This window comes from Chiloscyllium punctatum, chromosome 7 (assembly GCF_047496795.1).
Source record: "Chiloscyllium punctatum isolate Juve2018m chromosome 7, sChiPun1.3, whole genome shotgun sequence".
In the NCBI taxonomy this organism is placed as follows: domain Eukaryota; kingdom Metazoa; phylum Chordata; class Chondrichthyes; order Orectolobiformes; family Hemiscylliidae; genus Chiloscyllium; species Chiloscyllium punctatum.
Genome location: NC_092745.1, coordinates 100451195 through 100473118, shown reverse-complemented (window position 1 = coordinate 100473118; position 21924 = coordinate 100451195). Strand labels below are relative to the sequence as shown.

The 21924-nt window shown below is 39.6% G+C and overlaps 1 protein-coding gene across 2 annotated transcripts in view; it reads right to left on the bottom strand.

The window, feature by feature from the left end:
* The window catches only part of zswim5 (zinc finger, SWIM-type containing 5), a 263471-nt gene that overhangs the window by 13923 nt on the left and 227624 nt on the right, over positions 1-21924 (bottom strand). For both annotated transcript variants that reach the window (XM_072574431.1, XM_072574430.1), the window contains 7 exons: positions 21656-21832; positions 21396-21542; positions 14260-14397; positions 10060-10320; positions 8906-9041; positions 7121-7278; positions 5323-5486 (listed from right to left, as the gene is read on the bottom strand). In XM_072574431.1, coding sequence (XP_072430532.1) covers positions 5323-5486; positions 7121-7278; positions 8906-9041; positions 10060-10320; positions 14260-14397; positions 21396-21542; positions 21656-21832 — 1181 coding nt within the window. The remainder of the gene's footprint in view (positions 1-5322; positions 5487-7120; positions 7279-8905; positions 9042-10059; positions 10321-14259; positions 14398-21395; positions 21543-21655; positions 21833-21924) is intronic.

Sequence of the window (21924 nt, the reverse complement as noted above, 5' to 3'; positions counted from 1 at the left end):
GATGTTCATAAAGTAGTCTCCTCTACACTAGGGAACATAAACTGTAACCATTTTGCCAAACACCTATGCAAAGTCTATAAAAATGTCCCTGAGTTCTCAGTTGCTTGCCACTTCATTACACCATTGTGTTCCCATACCAACATTTCTGTCTCAGGCCTGCTATATTGCTCCAGTGTGGTTCAATGCAAGCTGGAGGAACAGCACCTTATCAATCCAGGCACCATACAGCTTTCAGCATTCAACATTTAAGTTTAACAATTTCAGAATGTGATCATACGCCTCTGTGACGGTGATCTTTGACCCACACGCTGCATTATTTAGATTGCTCCATACACAGATGAGCCATTTTTTAAATGTACGTTTCTCATTAATGCCCTTAATAGCATTTATCTCTGTCTCTCTCTCTCCCTCTCTCACGTAATCATCAGCTATTTCTTTGTTTGCCTACTGTCTTTCTTCTCTCTCTTGGATCCATCTACATGCACTATTTACTGTCGGCATCCCATCATCAGCACAAATACCACCTTTTCCCAGCTATATTCAATTCTGAGGAGGGTCACTGGACTAAAAACATTAATCCTTTTTTTCTCAACTGATACTGCCAGATCTGCTGTGTTTCTCCAGAACTTTGTTCTTGAAAGATTACATGTTGGTGTTACAGCTCAAAAGCACACAGTGTCTCCACCCTCTTAATGTATCTCATACAATTACTGGATATCTTATCACCTGACGCCTCATTCCTGGGTTCATTAGTTTCACCTCGGCAGATCCACTTTCCATTTCACTATTCAGATAAATGCCAATCAGTCAGACTTCTGATGCTTCAAATCAACACTCTCTCATTGTTCCTGACTCATGCAAGCCACTAAATGGGCTTTTGGTGCAAAGTGATACATATTGTAGTTCTGCTAAAGCTTTTCTTTTCAATGGAAAAGTGCCCTTAGATTCCCCCTTTCACAACAGTTACCTTCTGTTTCAAGCTTCTCACCAGATCTTTCAGAATACTCGACCAGAAGAAGCAATCAATTTTCATAAAGTAGGCCATAAGATATAGGAACACAATTAGGTCATTTGTCCAATCAAGTCTGCTTCACCATTCAATCATGGCTGATACCTTTCTCAACCCCATTCTCCTGCCTTCTCCTCATAACCCTTGATCCTCTGACTAATCAAGACTGGATCTCAGTCTTATTCGATTGGCCTCCACAGTCTTCTGCAGCAATGGGTTCCACAGTTTCACCATTCTCTGAATAAAGAAATTGTTCTTCATCTCGTTTCTAAAAGGTGGTCCCTTCACTCTGAGGCTGTGCCCTCTGCTTCTAATCTCTCCTACTGGTGAAAACATCTTCTCCATGTCCACTCTATGCACCCTTTCAGTATTCTGTTTCAATAAGATCTCCCCTCATCCTTCTAAACTTCATTAAGTATAGACCCAGAGTCCTCAACCACTCCTCATATGACAAGCCCTTCATTCCCAGAATCATTCCCATGAACCTCCTGTCAACCTTAAGGCCAGCACATCCTTCCTTAGGTACGGGACCCAAAACTGCTCACAATATTTCAAATGCAGCCTAACCAGAGCTTTATATAGCCCAGATTGCATGCTGCAACATTTCACCATTCAAGTAATAATTCTTTTTACTGTTACTCCTACCAAAAATCGATGGTTTCACACTTACTAACATTGTATTCCATCTGCAGACCTTTGCCCACTCACTCAAAGTATCTATGTTCCTCTTAACACTTTGCTTTGCCACTCATCTTAGTGTCACCTGCAAACTTTGACACACTACCTGTGGCCCCCAACTCCAAATCATCTATATAAATTGTGAATAATTGCAGTCCCAACACCACTGCCTGAGGCACACCACTAGTCACTGATCGCCAGCCAGAATAGCACTCATTTTTCCCCACTCTTTGCTTCCTGTTAGTCAACCAATCATCTATCCAGGCTAATACTTTACTCGTAATGCCATGCATCTTTATCTTATGCAGCAGCACCTTGTCCAAGGCCTTTTCGAAATCTAGGTACATTACATCCACTGGGTTCCCATTGTCCACCTTGCTCATAATGTCTTCATAGAATTCCAAAAGATTTGTTAAGCATGACCTACCCTTCCTGAACCCATGCTGCAGCTGCTTAACGGGACAATTTCTGTCGAGATGCCTTGCTATTTCTTTCTTGATGATAGACTCAAGCATCTTCTGCACTACAGAGGTTAGGCTCACTGGTCTACAAGTTCCCATCTTTTGTCTACCTCCCTTTTTAAACAGTGGCGTCACATGTACTGTTTTCCAATCTGCAGGAACTGCCCCAGAGTCCAGCGACGTTTGGAAAATTACCCCCAAAGAACTTGCTATTTCACCCGCCATCTCTTTTAGTACCCCAGGATACATTCCATCAGGGCCAGGAGACTTGTCTATCCTTAGTTCCATTAGCTTGTCCAACACTATCTCCTCCGTAATAATGATTGTTTCCAGGTCCTCACTTACCTTCGTCTCTTTGACAGTTATTATATTATTAGTGTCCTCCACTGAGAAGACTGATACAAAATATCTGTTCAACGCCTTGGCCAATTCATCATATCCCATAACTAAATCCCCCTTCTCATTCTCTAAAGGACTAATGTTTACTTTAGCCACTCTTTTTTTGTTTTATATATTTAGAGAAACTTTTGCTATCGGTCTTTATATTCTGTGCCGGATTTTTTCTCACGTTCTATCTTACTTTTCTGTATAGCTCTTTTTGTGGCTTTCTGTTGACCTTTAAAGTTTTCCAAATCTTCTAGTTTCATGCTGTTTTTGGTCACTGTGTATGCCTTCTCTTTCAATTTGATAGCCTCCCTTATTTCCTTAGACATCCAAGGCAGTTTTACCCCTTTTCTTACAGTCCTTCCTTTTTACTGGTATATACTTTTGCTGAACACTTTGAAAAATTTCTTTGGAAGTCCTCCATTGCTTGTCAACTGTCCCACCATAAAATTTTTGTTTCCAGTCTACTTTAGCCAAGTCCTCCCTCATTGTATTGTAGTCTCCCTTGTTTAAGCACAGGACCCTGCTACTGGACTTTATCTTTACACTCTCCATCTGTATTCTAAACTCAACCATACTGTGATCGCTCCTTCCAAAAGGATTGCTCACTATGAAGTCATTAATTATTCCTGTCTCAGTACACAGGACCAGATCTAGGATAGCTTGCTCCCTTGTCAGTTCCATTACATACTGTTCAAGAAAACTATCACGGATACACTCAACAATCTCCTCCTCTAAGCTACTCTGACCAAGCTGGTTCAACCAATCATCATGTTGATTAAATCCCCCATGATAATTGGCGTACCATTTTTACAAGCATTTGTTATTTCTTTGTTTATGCTCGCCCCCAATGTGATGTTATTATTTGGTGGCCTATAGACTACACCTATCAAACATCCCTAATAATATCCTGGATATTTTACTCCCGGTAGTGACCATCTTGTAACCATGTCTCCATAAGGGCTACTAAATCATATTAATTCACCATAATTTGTGCCGTTACCTCATCAATCTTGTTACGAATGTTGCGAGCATTCAGGTAAAGTGGCCTTATGATTTCTTACCCTCATGATTTCAAAAATCTCCAATAATATCACCTGAGTTATCCTTCTTTTTTACTTCTTTCATAGTCTTCCTTGAACTTAAACCCTCCTGCACGCATACTAACCTGCTGCTTAACTTTTTATCACCATCATACTTCCTGTTGTTTTCCCTTTCCCTTTCCCCCAACTCACTAGTTTAAAGTCCTAGTGACCGCCCTATTTATCCTTTTCGCTTGACCAGATTGGTTCAGGTGGAGCCCATCCCATCGGTACAGATCACCCCGATTCCAAAACTAATGCCAATGCCCCATGAAATGGAACCCCTCTTTCCCACAACACTCCGTTAGCCACGCGTTTACTTCCCTAATTTTCTTAACCCTAAGCCAATTGGCATGTGGTTCGGGCAGTAATTTGGAGTTTATGACCCTCGCGGGCCTGTTCCTTAATTTTGTCCTAGTGCTTGACAATCCCCAAACAGGTCCTCCTTCCTAGCTTGGCCTATGTTATTTGTACCAATGTGGACCACAACAACTGGATCCTCCCCCTCCTGCAACAATATTCTTTCAAGCCAGTCAGAGTTGTCCTGCACCCTGGCACCAGGCAGGCAAAACACCATGCGGGTCTCCCAATCTGGTTTGCAAAGGATACTATCTGTCCCCCTAATTATAGAATCCCCTATAATAACTTTTTGCTACCCCCTCTTGAATGGCCTCCTGAACCACGGTGCCTTGGTCAGCTGGCTCATCCTGTCCGCAGCCCTTTTCCTCATTCCACACAGGGAGCAAGCATCTCATACTTGTTGGATATGGTCAAAAGCTGAGGCTCGTCCACTCCTGAACTCAGGATCGCTCTCCCTGTCTCACTTACAGTCACACCCTGTTGTTCCTGATCACTGACTGAATTTGAATTACTTAATCTACCAGGTGTGACTGCCTCCTGAAACAAAGTGTCCAGGTAACTCTCCCCCTCCCGGATGTGCCACAGTGTTTGAAACTCAGATTCCGGAGTTCCTCCAGCAACCAACACTTGCCGCAAATGTGGTCGCTGCTGTTCACAATGGGATCAGCCAGCTCCCACATCGTGCAGCTACATAACATCACCTGCCCAGCCATCTCTACTTAGTTAATTACTTTATATAAATGCATGAGTTAAATAATTTCTAATAATTCTCTGCTATACTCCTTTTCAAATAAACAAATAATAGACAAATAAAAAAGAGAAAAAATATAAATTTTTAACCAATCGCATGATATAAAAAGAAATAGAACAAACTTTACCTTATCAACAAGCTACAGAGTCTTTTTTTTTGGTTAAAGGAGGAGGGCAGATGGGAGACACTACACGTGTATTGTCTCTGGATCAGCCGCTGCCCAAATATATCAATGGTTACCAATGACTGAGGACAGGCTAACTGGCCTATAATTTCCTGTCTTCTGCCCTCCTCTCTGCTTAAACAGGGGTGTTACATTAGCCATTTTCCAGTCCTCTGGAAACTCCCTTACCCCAGTGATTCCTGGAAGGTCACCACCAACGTCCCCACAATCTCCTCCAGAACCATGAAGTGTAGTCCATCCATTGTGGGTGATTTATCCACCTTCATTTTCAGGTCTGTACCATTGCTTCCTGATACATGCCTTGGAACATTTTTCTCCTTGTTAGCAGAAGATGGCACTGACTGTGTTTCCCCACAAAAGTCTGGCATAGTTTGGGTTTGGTTACTTCAGTGGAATAAATGCATTGCTCTTACCTGTAACCCAAGTTCCAGAGCCACATTGAGAAGTGTAATATCTGGTGGAATGTCAGCTGGTGTTGCTATTTTAAATGCATCCTGGGCGAGTTTGAATATGAGGGAGGAGGAGTGAATGTTCTTCCGAATAGCTTCCAGGACAGTTCGCAACCGTAGCATATCTCCTGCGATTAATCAGAAGGAGTAATTTAGATCCTATTGATTTCACAGTTTGGAGCTTCGACATTAGTCTGTAACAAGGTAAATGCTATTAATCTAGGCTACTGAGAAACCTTCAAGAAAGGAGAACAAACAACATGATGATATTGTGCCAAGAAGCTTTTGGAAAAGTATTTTGACAATATATGCTGTAACTCCCCTGGTGACTTCCTGACCTTTTAATTACCAGTCAAATCAAGTCACCATAGTCTTACCAAACCATATATTAGAGAGAGATGACTGGTGGTGATTTAACCTGGGGGCCATCATACCTGAGGTGAGGGAAGAGGTTGAGAAGGAGAGTCCTTCACGGTAACCTCAGCCAGTGATGGGAATTGAACCCACGCTATTGGCATCACACTGCTTTGCAAACCAACCATCTGGCCAACTGAGCTAAAGCAACTCCCTAATTACCGGTATTTACAAAAATATTTTAAAAAGTGCTCACTTTCTTCTTAAGTATTTGAATTTACACCATGAGTATTAATGATATTAGTAATCAACCTGGCTTGCAGGATTTACTGTGTTCAGCAATGCAAGCCAACTGAATTCAAACAACTAAAATGCTCTTCCTGCTGAGCTTGTATTTTAATGACTGCTCAATACAGGTTTAATTTGTAGAGCCAACAGACTACAGTCTATTGTCATCATTCATGCAAAATGCATTTAATTTTGAAGGCAGCCTAGATGATCACTTTTACCTATTGACTAGGAGAACTTTGATATTGTTTTAACATTTCAAAATTGTTCATGTCCTGTATTCTCCTGTAGTATTAATGGTTTGATCTGCACATCACCATCCCAGTACAAACACATGAAACAGATAAGCCAGAAAAAGTCCAGCTGATGCATGGCTTCTGGCTCATTCAGTCACATTGCTGGTAACTGGTTCTCAGCATCTCCCAACTATCAGCAGTTATACAATTGAGAAAATAAATTGTAGGGAAATTCAGGAGTTCTAGTAATTTTCTCTGGTCCAGACAGGGAAATTAAAACTGACACTTTGTATATTCCGCTAAGCAGAATGCATTTTAACAATGTTACCATTAAACAACCACATTGGGTTGTAAAAATGTTCACAATTGAAGATAAAATCTCTTCCCCAAATATAATATTTTTCCTTATGGAAATATTAATGTTTATCATCCCCCTTACATGTAAAAATAAATATGCTTCACAGTTACTGCCCTGAGATTCACCGAGTTCAACAGTTCTGATCTCCTCAACTTAATCCAAAAATGTCCACTGTTCCAATCTAAAACTGAGCAGCATTTTGTTCCCAAACTTTTTTTTTAATCAGCTCAACTTAAACCCAATTCCATAACATTAGCTTTTGTTTCATTTATAGATTCTCCACTCCCGAAAAAGGTACCTTTCTCTCCCAGCACCATACAACATGCTGAAGATAAATGTTTGCAGTTGAATTCCTCCACAACAAATCAGCAAGTCGCTTTCTTTCTCTTGGTGCCCTCTCCACCAAGATAGAAATTTTCTGAATTGGGAATATGGCTGCATACTGTTACCTCATCATGTAATAGTACAGTCCATTCAGTAAGCCACATGGACAATGAAAGTTCATTTTTGTTTGTGCTAAGACTACCTTTGGCAGCTGTTAACATTGTGGAGGCCAGCTCACATTGTTGAGACTCAAGGTGTCCTAGGGTAAACCACCGTGGATATCGACTAGGTACAACTGAAACGATATGATGAGGATGGGAAACGTCGCCAGCATGTGATGTTGATTCCAGAACAGGTAACCTACAAAAAAACAACAACTGTGATATGTTGTAGGTGATAGGAAATAGATATCATTGATTCACTAGGCTGTTGTGTAGCCTAAATGTACAAATCTCGTATTGATGCTTTTATCGGGTAATAGCCTGATGGAGAGTAGTTCTGTTTTCGACTATCTCATATCCAGGCTTTAATGTTCTGCAAATTCAATGTTTTCCCCATTACATTTGTGTAAACATGAAGATACAGAGAACAAAAATATATGAGAACAAAAGACATAAATGCATTTGTTCTACAAGAATGGAAGTGTGGGTCGAGAGAGGTGGGGAAAAAAGGTCCATAGAACATACATTTTCCCTGCATTGACCCTGGTCCCCTGATGTAAAACCAGATTTCTGGTGAGGAAACTTAGGCATGAAAATGTTACCCTATCAAGCTTCAACCAAGACTACTTTATATCCTGGGTTTAGCCCAGTGCCAACTGGCTATCATTCAAGTGAAATAGTGCTTCTCCCCATTAAAGATATTTCTGGACGAATAAAGGTATCTTGTGTTAACGGTATACCGACTTTGCTTTTAAGCAAATTATCGCCAGCCTGACACACAATTCGAAATAGGTATGACAAAGAATCAAGGTTCAAAGCCTAACAGCAGACTCTCCCAGTATCACACAAAATAGGTATCCTTCCATAACAATAGGAAACTCAGAATAAAGGACTAGGAACATTCTCTTCTGTATCACCTCAGATGCTTGTCTTGTACTTTTTGTAGGCAATCCCAGGTTCACAGCCTTGTGAAACCCCAGGATAAATAAACAGGTTACACATCCAATATAACAAGTGCTTGGGAACTGACTGCTCCTATGCTCCATAGACAGCAATGTCAGGGACCATTTATTGCTTCGAATTTTGAAGAGAGTCATAAGTCACATGTCACCAGGTTACAGACCAACAGGTTTATTTGAAATCCCAAGCTTTCAGAAAGCAGCTCATTCATCAGGTCAAGGAGCAGCACTCCGAAAGCTTGGGATTTCAAATAAACCTGTTGGACTATAACCTGGTGTCCTGTGACTTCTGAATTTGTCCACCCTGGTCCAACAACAGCACCTTCACACCATAATTTTGAAGACGGTGTAACCATTTCCCAGCAAATTAGCAATGGCTGACTTAGGGGTCTAATGGAAGAGTCATGCTTAATTTTAGTCACTTTTCCTTTCGGGCCTTTGCTTGCAATCTTCCCTTCCCTTAACCTACCACACACAATGAATGTCTTGACTCTATCAGCATATGGGAGATACCATGTACAGATTTATGCCCTACTAGCATCCCATTGCTTTCAATGCCATATTTGCATTCTTGCAGGATGTTACAATATTAAGATCCTATTACTTTTAGATCAGAAACCCTAGTTTATCAAAGCATTAGGTGACCAACATAATCACACAAAAACGAGCTGTCACCCATCCCTGTCTTATGTTAGTTACCTGCACTAGTTCAGTAGTTTTTGTAGTTTTTAGTGGCATGATAAATATACATTAGTGATTGGTTTGAACTGCTCATATGTTTTGTTAACACCCAATAATCTAAACAACGAGATCAGAAATAGTATGCATCCAGTACCAGAACTGAATGTTTTAAATTAAATTACAAACCTCATTGCTCTTAAAGCTAGTTTGTATGCAAGGTCAGTATCGTGCGACAGTAAAGCTGAAAAAAGATACTTTGCAAAAGTATGCATCGGCACACTTTCCCGGTGAATCACTTCGCCCAGGCCGCTGAAAGGACCTCCTGTTTATGATAAAAATTGCTGTCAGTTCAGTTGAAGGAGGAATACTTTTATAATTTTTTTGCATCGACAGTTTCATTTGCAAGGTGACATTTTTACATATTGCGGTTCAGTTTTATTTTTGCACAGGTTGTGCTAATTATTTTTCAAAATGATTGTTTATTTTGGAATAGAACAACTATTTTTGTGCAAATTATCATGGAACACCAAGATCAAAGGATTGAACATTGAGAGGGATTCTCCTAGTTGTCACTCATAAGGTGCTGGAAGATCTATGGAAACCTAGGAGAAACACTAATTCAGAGAGTAATAAGAGTTTTAAAGCATGGAAAGAGGCCCTTCAGCCCATCATGTCCATCCTGGGATTTCTATCATTTCTTCAACGTTTCCACAGATCTACTGGTGACAGCTCAATAATGGGGGAAAAAGTCATGGAGAGAAATTAACCAAGTTCAGAGTTTTCTTACAGAAGACATTTTCACTGATCCCCCTGTTCTTGTTTTCTGTTCCTTAACTTAATTTTGTAACAGAAGTAAATGCAATCGGTGAGACTGATTGCTTATACAACACCAATTTAATATTACAGAAGATTTATGAAAACATGGTTTTCTGATAATAACACAATAAATATTTTCTCAGTGTCTTCATCAAGTTCAATTCGGGGCCAATACCATCATTAAATAACAATTTAAATATCAAATGTCATTCACAATATATGCAATAACTTTACTTAGCCATCCTCTCTGTAGAACATGCCTTTATCACAGGATTTATCAAGTCTTTGAAGTAAATGAAAAAGCACAGTCCACAAAAAAAGCAACTTGCATCTTAGTGTCTTTACTTCTGAAAGTACTGTACTGCATGAATTTAGCCTGAATTTAAACATTACCATTTCCAGAGCTAAAAGGCTAATTGCCTAAAGCATGCACTATCCAACCTAACCTATCTTGCCAGAGAAACTATGGATGTTCCTTTTCTTTTCATCAAAACATTTTGATTTCTATAGAGGAATTAGTTTACCTTCTAATAAGATAATAGACTGTTTGCGTAGGACTTGTACAAGCATTTCATCTAATTCAAGTTCCTGTAGTTTGAAGATTATTTGCTCCTCATTGCGGCAGACCTTGTCTTGTGCATAGAGGCCCTCAGGCATTACTCTTTGCTGACCCATCCCCATCAGTGCCACCTCCATGGCCAGTGTAAGGTAGGATTCATTGCTGTCTAGGCAGCCAGACACAGCCACATGTTGGTAGGTAGCAGGCTTCAGGTCATTGCTAGAATCTAATGGGATAAGGAATGATATTAGTCTTGAAGAATCATGGACAAATGTCAATATCTGTTCTACCAATGAGTTCTGGGACACATTAAAACTCTGGGTTTTTTTGTTTGGTCTATTCACCAAACTTAAACACCTCAAAAAGGAGCAGCTGTTACGGCCAGAAATTTTTCCCATCCTCCATCTTGGATTACCCAGAGAGGAATTTGTTAAGTGTGCACATGAAAATTTTCTGATTCAGTCTGTGGATGTACCTACTAGAGGAGGTGCAAAACTTGACCTACTCTTGGGAAATAAGGCAGGGCAGGTGACTGAGGTGTCAGTGGGGGAGCACTTTGGGGCCAGCGACTATAATTCTATTAGTTTTAAAATAGTGACAGAAAAGGATAGACCAGATCTAAAAGTTGAAGTTCTAAATTGGAGGAAGGTAAATTTTGACGGTATTAGGCAAGAACTTTCAAAAGCTAATTGGGGGCAGATGTTCGCATGTAAAGGGACGGCTGGAAAATGGGAAGCCTTCAGAAATGAGATAACGAGAATCCAGAGAAAGGATATTCCTGTCAGGGTGAAAGGAAAGGCTGGTAGGCATAGGGAATGCTGGATGACTAAAGAAATTGAGGGTTTGGTTGAGAAAAAGAAGGAAGCATATGTCAGGTATAGACAGGATAGATCGAGTGAATCCTTAGAAGAGTGTAAAGGAAGTAGGAGTATACTTAAGAAGGAAATCAGGAGGGCAAAAAGGGGACATGAGATATCTTTGGCAAATAGAATTAAGGAGAATCCAAAGGGTTTTTACAAATACATTAAGGACAAAAGGGTAACTAAGGAGAGAATAGGTCCCCTCAAAATTCAGCAAGACATTTGTGTGGAGCCGCAGGAGATGGGGCAGATACTAAATGAATATTTTGCATCAGTATTTACTGTGGAAAAGGGCATGGAAGACATGGAATGTAGGGAAATAGATGGTGACATCTTGAAAAATATCCATATTACACAGGAGCAAGTGTTGGATGTCTTGAAATGCATAAAGATGGATAAATCCCCAAGACCTGATCAGGTGTACCCTAGAACTCTGTGGGAAGCTAGGGAAATGATTGCTGGGCCTCTTACTGAGATATTTGTATCATTGATAGTCACAAGTGAGGTGCTGGAAGACTGGACGTTGGCTGACGTGGTGCCACTGTTTAAGAAGGGTGGTAAAGACAAGCCAGGGAACTATAGACCAGTGAGCCTGATGTCGGTGGTGGGCAAGTTGTTGGAGGGAATCCTGAGGGACAGGATGTACATGTATTTGGAAAGGGAAGGACTGATTAGGGATGGGAAATCATGCGTGGGAAATCATGCTTCACAAACTTGAATGAGTTTTTTGAAGAAGTAACAAAGAGGATTGATAAGGGCAGAGCGGTATATATGATCTATATGAATTTCAGTAAGGCGTTCAACAAGGTTCCCCATGGGAGACTGGTGAGCAAGGTTCGATCTCATGGAATACAGGGTGAACTAGCCAGTTGGATAGAGAACTGGCTCAAAGGTAGAAGACAGAGGGTGGTGGTGGAGGGTTGTTTTTCAGACTGGAGGCCTGTGACCAATGGAATGCCACATGGATTGGTGCTGGGTCCTCTACTTTTCATTATTTATATAAATGATTTGGATGTGAGCACAGGAGATATAGTTAGTAAGTTTGCTGATGACACCAAAATTGGAGGTGTAGTGGTAAGCGAAGAAGGTTACCTCAGATTACAATGGGATCTTGATCAGATAAGCCAATGGGCTGAGGAGTAGCAGATGGAGTTGAATTTAGATATATATGAAGTGCTGCATTTTGGGAAAGCAAATCAAAGCAGGACTTATACACTTAATGGTAAGGTCCTAGGGAGTGTTACTGAACAAAGAGACCTTGGAGTGCAGGCTCATAGTTCCTTAAAAGTGGAGTCACAGGTAGATAGGATAGTGAAGAAGGCGTTTGGTATGCTTTCCTCTATTGGTCAGAATATTGAGGTCATGTTGCGGCTGTACAGGACATTGGTCAGGCCACTGTTGGAATATTGCGTGCAATTCTGGTCTCCTTCCTATTGGAAAGATGTTGTGAAACTTGAAAGGGTTCAGAAAAGATTTACAAGGATGTTGCCAGAGTTGGAGGATTGGAGCTATAGGAAGAGGTTGAATAGACTGGGGCTGTTTTCCGTGGAGCGTCAGAGGCTGAGGGATGACCTTATAGAGGTTTATAAAGTCATGAGGGGCATGGATAGGATAAATAGACAAATTATTTTCCCTGGGGTGGGTGAGTCCAGAACGAAAGGGCATAGGTTTAAAGTGAGAGGGGAAAAATATAAAACAGACCCAAGAGGCAACTTTTTCACTCAGAGGGTGGTATGTGTATGGAATGAGCTGCCAGAGGAAGTGGTGGAGACTGGTACAATTGCAATATTTAAAAGGCATCTGGATATGAATAGGAACGGTTTGGAGGGATATGGGTCAGCTCGGATGCTGCCTGAACTGCTGTGCTTTTCCAGCACCACTCTAATTTAGACTCTGGTTTCCAGCATCTGCAGTCATTGTTTTTACCCAGGGACATGGGTCAGGTGCTGGCAGGTGGGACTAGATTGGACTGGTATATCCAGTTGGCATGGATGAGTTGGACCGAAGGGTCTGTTTCCGTGCTGTACATCTTTATGACTCTATGACTCTAAACACTTGAGAATAAGCATGATTACCTTATAAACTTGCAGTTTCTATCATTTTCACTTATGTTCTTGTGATTTAATTCAATAATATTAATGGTTGTTTGCTCGTATTTCTGTGAAGGACACACTTTGTCAAGCTTTTCATCATTTACTGTACTTGTCAGAATAATTTCCAAGCATTCATATGTAAGGGGAAAGCACATTTATAATATATGTGAGAAGTGTGCTAATTGATTGGAAATGGCAAGTGGACTGTGATTGCTGGAGGCATTGCCATGGGGAATGCATAACTCATCATTTAACTGGTGCATGCGTCATAGCAACGCCTCTACCAATCAGTGTCCATTTGCCAACCAATCAGCACTCTCTTTTACAGTATAAATAGTGTTTTCCTTTTCAATTGGAATTTCTTGTAAATTATCCTGTTAAGTACAAGATGAAAAGCTCCAGCAAAATGTGACTTTTTTTCAACAATAAGATGCATATTAATGGTAGTGTCCCTCCACAGCTCAACATCATGTGGAAGATTTTTCTTACATCAGAATCTAGGTACATAAAGTAATTTTATCTCAATCAAATGAAATTTCTATGAACTTTTGCAATTAAACATTACATTTAGCATAAATGTAATGCATTTTTAAACAAACAACATGACTGTAACCTGCTCATTTATATATTGAAATGTGCATATTTTAATTTAACTTTGCAGCTCCAATATCGTACATAGCTACAATCCTCATTCTTCATTACCAGCAGCAATCTCACTAAAAGGTAGCACTGATCAGTTGCATGTTTGTTTAGCAATCACATTTCTCCTTTATATTACTTTAATAAAGCAAGTCCATGGATTTTAACAGGAAACCCAGTGGTTTGGAACCTCATGCATTAAACTAACCCTTAACTACCTGTTGCTAACAGTGCAGCAAAAACCAAAACCACAGTGTAATGGAGTTATTTCAATAATTAAAAACAGCTCCACTCTAAACTTTCCAGCCTGACTCGCCTTCCCTTTTCATGTTATATATTTAGATGGGAGAAATGCACTGAGACTAAGGATATATTTGGGAAAACTTCATTTGAGTATAGCACACATGAATCAAGGAAATTAAGGCTACCAACATCAGAGCCATAGGACTGATCTCAGTAACCCATCCTGTGTCCACCAACAGAAAGAATAACAGCTTTCACAGAGCTACTCCACCTAGTGGTAATACTTATAACTTAATTGATGCAAATAATAAACAGAGGATCTTCTCTTACCTGCTGTGTCCATACAACTCTCATCTTCTAATCGGCAAGCTTCAGTTAGTGTGATGAATAGGCACCCAATTGGGTCCAAAGGATGACCCACCCACCCTTCCAAATTTGTAATAGTAGTTACCCCTCTGTGTAATAATTCTGTAAAGAAATAATGCAACCAAGATCAGAAAAGTGTATTATGCATCTCTTCACTGATTTAAAAAATCTTCATATTCACTAACAAATCACAGATATTTTTTAACTAAACTCAATGTATTCAATTCAATTCAATGTTTCTTTGTATGCACAGTACATTTCTTTATTTCGAACAGACTTTGTTATTCCCTTTAATTTCCTTCCTTGAAGTTTATTCTCTACTACCATCTTCACTTCAACAGAGATGAAGGAAAAAGACAGTAGTCATCTGCTATGATCAAATGCTTTCTACAATCGTAAGGAAAATTCAGTCGGATCACACCCCAAATTCCTCTTCACGTATCTGATTTACTTGCTTATTTCCATAGCATTCCTAAGTAGAGGGCTCTTTAAGAATGATCAGTTAATTCAAATTCATGGAGCTCCAACTTGTGAACAGTTTTAGTGGAGGAGAGTTAAATATTCCCAACATTAAAAAACATTGGCTTTGTATTCTTTATTGGACATTGGTGTCCACTCATGTTTTGCATTTTGAAGTGCCTTTTAGGACCACTAGTACAAAATGAGTGGAAAATGTCCATCAAGATGACTACCTAAGTACTCTAGTTACAAATACCAATGTTCTCCTGATTTGCCCGATATTTAGTCTCTGTCCACAATCGAGAATGCCCAATACTTCCTATGAGCGGTCACTAAACTCTTATGATGATTTTCTTGGTAGCAGTTCATAAATAGAAGCAACTGCTGAGAATTTGCTTTAGAAATACGTTCACTCCCATTGTACATTACAGACCACATGATCACTCTCCCTGCATTCCTGTTGTATTCAGTGTGCTTTTTTTCTGATTTTATCTGATTCTGATTTAATTGTTGTTCTTAAGCCTTTCCTCCCTTCAAAGTGAAATCTTAAAAATCTAGCAAATTGAGCATATTTGCAATCCAAGCTAACGGCTTGCGTATTTCTGCCTGAATTTGATCTGGTGCTCATATATGATACAACAGCTGCACAAGACAGGCTTGGGCTATTACATTTGTTCAGGTGATGAAGAATAGAAACAAACTAGGTTAGAAGATTGCCAAACCTATTTGAATCCTTTTTTCTTAAAAATAAAACACCTGTTGATAGGTGCTTGGTATTTTTGGAATAAATTCCTGATGTCACTTCTTGAAAGAGACTGAAGTTATACTGTAAATTTAAAATATAATTTTTGTCACAATTGAAAAATTCAAATTTTAAAAGCTGCAAACCATCCAATCCTTAAAAAGTCTGATTGAAAGTCTTGCATGCCAGTGCATTTCCTATAGCTTTGCCTATGGAAAAAAAAGACAAAAATAGTTTCCCATGAAGTAATAAGCAATGTAGGTATGAGTATTGGGTATACAGTTTATGAAGCTCGATCTAATGGTGGGATTGTGTCACTACATCTGTGGTTGTACACCAGATACACTGATGCCCAGTTTCTGTGAGCACATTAGGACAACTTCCTGTGGCATTATGGCTTAAAACAAGAGACAGACCATATTCCATTTAATAATTTGATAGCAACTGAGACAGATTTAATAGTGACGATAACATGATGAGTTCAATGTTGTGTTTAAACAGGAGAAACATGAAACAGCTACTAAAATTTAGAGTTAGTTAAGGCCGGGATCAACAGAATGAGATAGACTATCCACAGTAAACTGAGAGACTCTGTCAACGGGTAAAATGACAGAAGAATAGTTGTGTTAAAAAAGAATGTAATGTGACATAGAAACAATGGTAAGAGTTAAATTTGGCAAAAACTATTGATGGACAATTTGAGGTAAGGCAAAAGTGAGGATTGCAGATGCTGGAAATCAGAGTCTAGATTAGAGTGGTGCTGGAAAAGCACAGCAGGTCAGGCAGCATCCGAGGAGCAGGAAAATCAACAATTTAGGCAAAAGCCCTTCATCAGGAATGAGGCAGGGAGCCTCCGGAGTGGAGAGATAAACATCAAACTAAAAGGGAAAAACATACTAAAATGCATAAAAGCAAAAGTCCTAGTGTATCAGAGAAAAATAAAGAAGAAAGGCTATCAAAACAGGTAATAAGTGTTACAAAAAAGGACAATGAAAAGAAACTTACAGTGGATGTCAAACTCAACAGAAAGCTTATACAACTATAAATTTAAAAAACTGTGGTTAAAAGTAACATGGACCCTTTAAAACCTGACAACAGTGTTCTATAAATAAGTGATAGACATATTAAGATATTAGAGTCTAGGCTCTGATTTCCAGCATCTGCAGTACCCACTTCTGCCATATTAAGATAGTATTATGTCAGTATTTACAATAGACAAAGTGGATGACATGTTGGACAGTCCTAGGAAATTAATATCGATCTCTGAAGGGAACTTCACTTAATAAAGCAACAGTAATGAAGAAGAAAAAAAGGCAATAAAGAGTGACAAACTCCCAGGATCAGACAGTTCTTAACACAGGATTTTAAAGTAAGGTGAGAACATTGTAATAAAACTGATACCCCAACTGTAATTTTCCAAAGTTTTTTGGTTTGTGATTCATTCCTTTAGATGAAAAGTTGTACATATCTTTCTGCTAATTAAAACAAGTTCAGAAATGGAAACTACAGAATTATAGGCTGGTTAGTCTAACATTTGTAAGAAAATTACAGGAGTCTATAATCAAAATTGTGGTGATTGAGCACTTTGAAAGATTTTAGCTGATTGACAGTGTCAGCAAGGATCTGTAAAAGGTAGGTCATACCTGGTAAACCTGACTGAATTATTTGAAAAATAAGGTGTTAGATAGGATGTTACTTAAACTGAGTTTCAAAGGGCATTCAGTAAAGTTCCTCTTAAGAATTTGTTAGCTGAGATTGAAGGTAATAAAATTGAGGGCAAGTTATTGCTTATGGAATTGGCAGTTACAAAGACAATAGACTGGTACTCTAATTACCATCATGTGATTAATGATGACCAACAGGGACCTGTGTTGGAAGCTCAACATTTTGCCATATTTATAAACAAATTAGATGATGGGGCAAGACATTACACATTCAAGTTTGTGGATGACGCAAAGATGATTGGGATTGTAAGCATTGTAGATGGAACTGTAAAATTACAAAGGGGTTTTAATAGATTCAATGAGCAAAATTGTAGCAAATAGATTTCAATATAAGCATGTACAATTGATTATAACTTGAAGAACCTGAGGTAAACTGGATAGATTAGATTCCCTACAGTGTGCAAACAGGCTCTTCAGCCCAACCAGTCCACACCGACCCTCCAAAGAGTAACCCACCCATACCCATCTCCCTCTGACGAATGTACCTAATACTATGGACAATTTAGCACAACCAATTCATCTGACCTGCACATCTTTGGATTGTGGGAAGAAACTGGAGCACCCGGAGGAAACCCACACAGACACAGGAAGAATGTGCAAACTCCACACAGACAGTCACCCAAGGTTGGTATTGAACCTGGGATCCTGGTGCTGTGAGGCTAACCACTCACACAGCCAACCTGTGTGAGGTAATCAATTGTAGACAAAAAAAGATAGATCATAATATTTCCTGATAAACTGTGAAAAACCAGAAGAAGTGGGTGTCTCAAGAAATTTGTGGTTTATGTTGGTTAAAATGTCATGTACAGATATGGAAAAGGAATAATAGAATTCTGGCCTTTATATGTAGAGTACGAAAATTCAGGGGTTCAGAAGTCTTGCCGGAATTGCACAAAATCCTGGTTATACTACACATGACATACTGTCTTGAGTTCTGGCTATTATATCTTAGGATCAGAAAAGATGATGACAACTTGAAAAATGTCTATATTACAGAGGAGGTGGTGCTGGATGTCTTGAAATGCATAAAGGTTGATACATCCCCAGGAAACAATCAAGTGTATGCTGGAATTCTGTAGGAAGCTAGGGAGGTGATTGCTGGGCCCCTTGCTGAGATATTTGGATCACTGATAATCACAGGTGAGGTGCCGGAAGACTGGAGGTTGGCTAGCGTGATGCCACTATTTAAGAAAGGTAGTAAGGAAAAGCCAGGGAACTATAGACTGGTGATCCTGACATTGGTGGTGGGCAAGTTGTTGGAGGGAATCCTGAGGGACTGGATTTACATGTATTTGGATAGGCAAGGACAGATTACGGATTGTCAACAGGGTTTTGTGTGTGGGAAATCATGTCTCACTAACTTGATTAAGCTTTTTGAAGAAGTAACAAAGAGGATTGATGAGGGCAGAGCGGTAGATGTGATCTATATGGACTTCGGTAAGGAATTCAACAAGGTTCTTCATGGTAGACTGGTTAGCAAGGTTAGATCACATGGAATATAGGGAGAACTAACCATTTGGATACAGAACTGCCTCAAAGGTGGAAGATAGAGGGTGGTGGTGGAGGGTTACTTTTCAGACTGGAGGCCTGTGACCAATGGTGTGCCACAAGGATCGTTGCAGGGTCCACTGCTTTTTGTTCATTTATATAAATGTTTGGTATGTGAACACATACATACTGTTTGCCAATGCCACCAAAACTAGAGGTGTTGTGGACAGCGAAGAAGGTTATCTTGGATTACAATGAGATCTTGATCAGATGGGCCAAGGCGTGGCAGATGGAGTTTAATTTAGATAAATGTGAGGTGCTGCATTTTGTAAAGGCAAATCAGGGCAGGACTTATACACTTAATAGTAAGGCCCTGGGAGTGTAGGTTCATAACTCCTTGAAAGTGGAGTTTAAAGTAGTTAGGATAATGAAGAAGGCATTTAATATGGTTTTCTTTATTGGTCAGTGCATTGTGTATAGGAATTGGGAGGTCACGTTGCAGCTGGACAGGACATTGGTTAGGTCACTTTTGGAATATTGTGTGCAATTCTGGTCTCCTTCCTTTCGGATGGACATTGTGAAACTTGAAAGTGTTCAGAAAATATTTACAAGGATGTTGTCAGGGTTGGAAGGTTTGACCAATAGGGAGAGGCTGAATAGGCTGAGTCTGTTTTCCCTGGAGTGTCAGAGGCTTAGGGGTGACCTTTTAGAGGTTTATAAAATCATGAGAGGCATGGAAAGGGTAAATAGACTAGATCTTGTCCCTGGGTTGGGGGAGCCCAGAACCAGCAGACATAGGTTTCTGGTGAGAGGGGAAAGATTTAAAAGGAACCTAAGAGACAACTGTTTCACACAAATGGTGGTGCACGTATGGAATGAACTGCAGGAGAAGTGGTGGAGTCTGGTACAATTACAACATTTAAAAGGCATTTGGATGGGTATATGAATAGGAATGTTTAAGAGGGATATAGGCCAAGTGCTGGCAAATGGGACTAGATTAATTTAAGATATCTAGTCGGCATGGACGAGTTGGACTGAAGGGTCTGTTTCCATGCTGTACATCTCTATGACTCTAATATATTGCCCTTTGAGATAATGCAGCATGGATTTACTAAAATATCTGGTCTCCAAAATTATTAGGAACAATTACATAAGCTAGCATTGCTTTCTCTGAAATTTTAACAGTCAAGGAGTGATTTCAACAAAGTTTTCAAGATTTTATGAGAAAGCAATACAAAGAAGCCATTTTCACACGTCGAGGAATCCAGGAGAAGGGTGGGTAAGCTTGAATATTAATATTCAAGAAATATTAATATTCTTGAATATTAATCCAAAAATATTAATAACATAATGTTGGATAAACTTACAAACACTTTTCTGCAAGTGGTACCTGAAGCTGGGTCACTTGTTAATTCAATTGATACACATCTGGGAGACAATTTGTTTTTTTATTCATTCATAGGAGAAGGGCAGTGGTAGCTGGGCCAGCCTTTATCATCCATCCCTAATTGCCCAGAGGGCAGTTAAGAGTCAATCACTTTGCTGTGGGTCTGGAGTCACATGTAAACAGACCAGGTAAGGATGGCAGTTTTCTTCCCTAAATGAGGTTAGTGAACCATATGGGGTTTTCCAACCGTCGCCAACGGATTCATGGTCATCATTAGACTCTTAATTCCCGATATCTGCCTTGGTGGGATTTGAGCCTGGGTCGCCAGCATATGACCTGGGTTGCAAGATTAACAGTCCGGAAATAATACCTCAAGGCCATTGCTTGCTGGAGGATTAAGGGATATGGGGCACAGACACAAATGCTGTTAGGTCACAGATCAGCTGTGATCTCAATAAATAGTGGAAGAGGTTTAAGGGCTTACTCCTGGCTTTATCTTCCTAATTTAGTGGAAAGGCTTGCTTTTAAACCCATTATGCAGCACTGGATGTAGAAGAATTTGACAAGATGTAGTGACTGAAATCAAGAGAGTTTGGTTTTGTGAACATTGGCTATGCAGGAGAACAGACAGATTAACAATATTAAAGATGTTGATCTAGATGGGGCTGATATTGGGGAGAAGAATATTGCAATACTTCTCTCCCCATCACGCAACATCAAACAAGTCCATTTATAACATGGTACCATTTTTTTTGTGGAAAAGAAACTTTCAGGTTATATAATGTAAATTATACATTTAAAAAGTAGACAAAATTGTGACATATTCGTGAATATTCAAATTTTTGAATGCAAAAGTTATAATTTCCTCTACAGATCCAATCCAAAAATGTACCGACAACAATGCATGATGGAAACCTTTCAGACTCATTGGTATCACTGTGTTAACTTAAATCCCCAGGCTGGCAGATCACGCTTTATTTTTTTTCCTCTCAACTCCAAAATTCCAAAATAGAACTGAAAATTTTGAAAACCCTCAACAGGTCAGCCAACATGTGTATGAAGAAGAAAAGGTGAGTTAAAAGTTTGATGTGATCACTCAACTAAAAATAATTCCATAGTCAAACATTTGGCTCATTTGTTTTCTTCACAGTTGCTGATTGGGGATGAGAGTTTCCTGCATTTTCTGTTTTAAGTTGAGATTTCCAGCTTTTCTGCGTTCTTGCCTCAGACATAGGAAGTTACATAGACATGAAATCTGTCCTATAAGCAGCTGCTAAGTGACTCCTTTCACAGGACTCACCTTTCTTTTGATGTTTATATATTTCTAGTTGCCGTTGCTGTTGTAGACGGAGTGTGTTGATGATTGCCACCGCTAATCGAAGAGCTTCTCTAGGATAACCGTGTGAACGTAGAGCATCCACCCTGGCACAGGCAGTGGGAACATGTTCTACATGGATTACAACAGTGTTGAGAGAAATGAGTGTTAAGCTATTTTTGAAAGAATTTGAGTAGGTAGGGAAAGGAAAATACTTAAAATGCAAAGTAAACTTTACACTTTACCTAACCACAGGGGCTGCCCATGAGCATTGAAAAGGAGACTCTCACTCTCTCTCTGGTAAGAGGGCGATGCATAAAAGTCGCTGCTAATAATACGCTGAAGGTGACTATCCTGCCAGTGTAGATCACAAGCCTCCATTGCCCGTGTAAATACAGTCCTTCGTGGCCGAGCTAAAGACTCTGTTAAGGGATAATATTTTAAGAAAAAGTTACTATATGTAGTTTGAGATGCTGAAACAGCAGCAACAATCTTGTCTAACATTGACAAACAA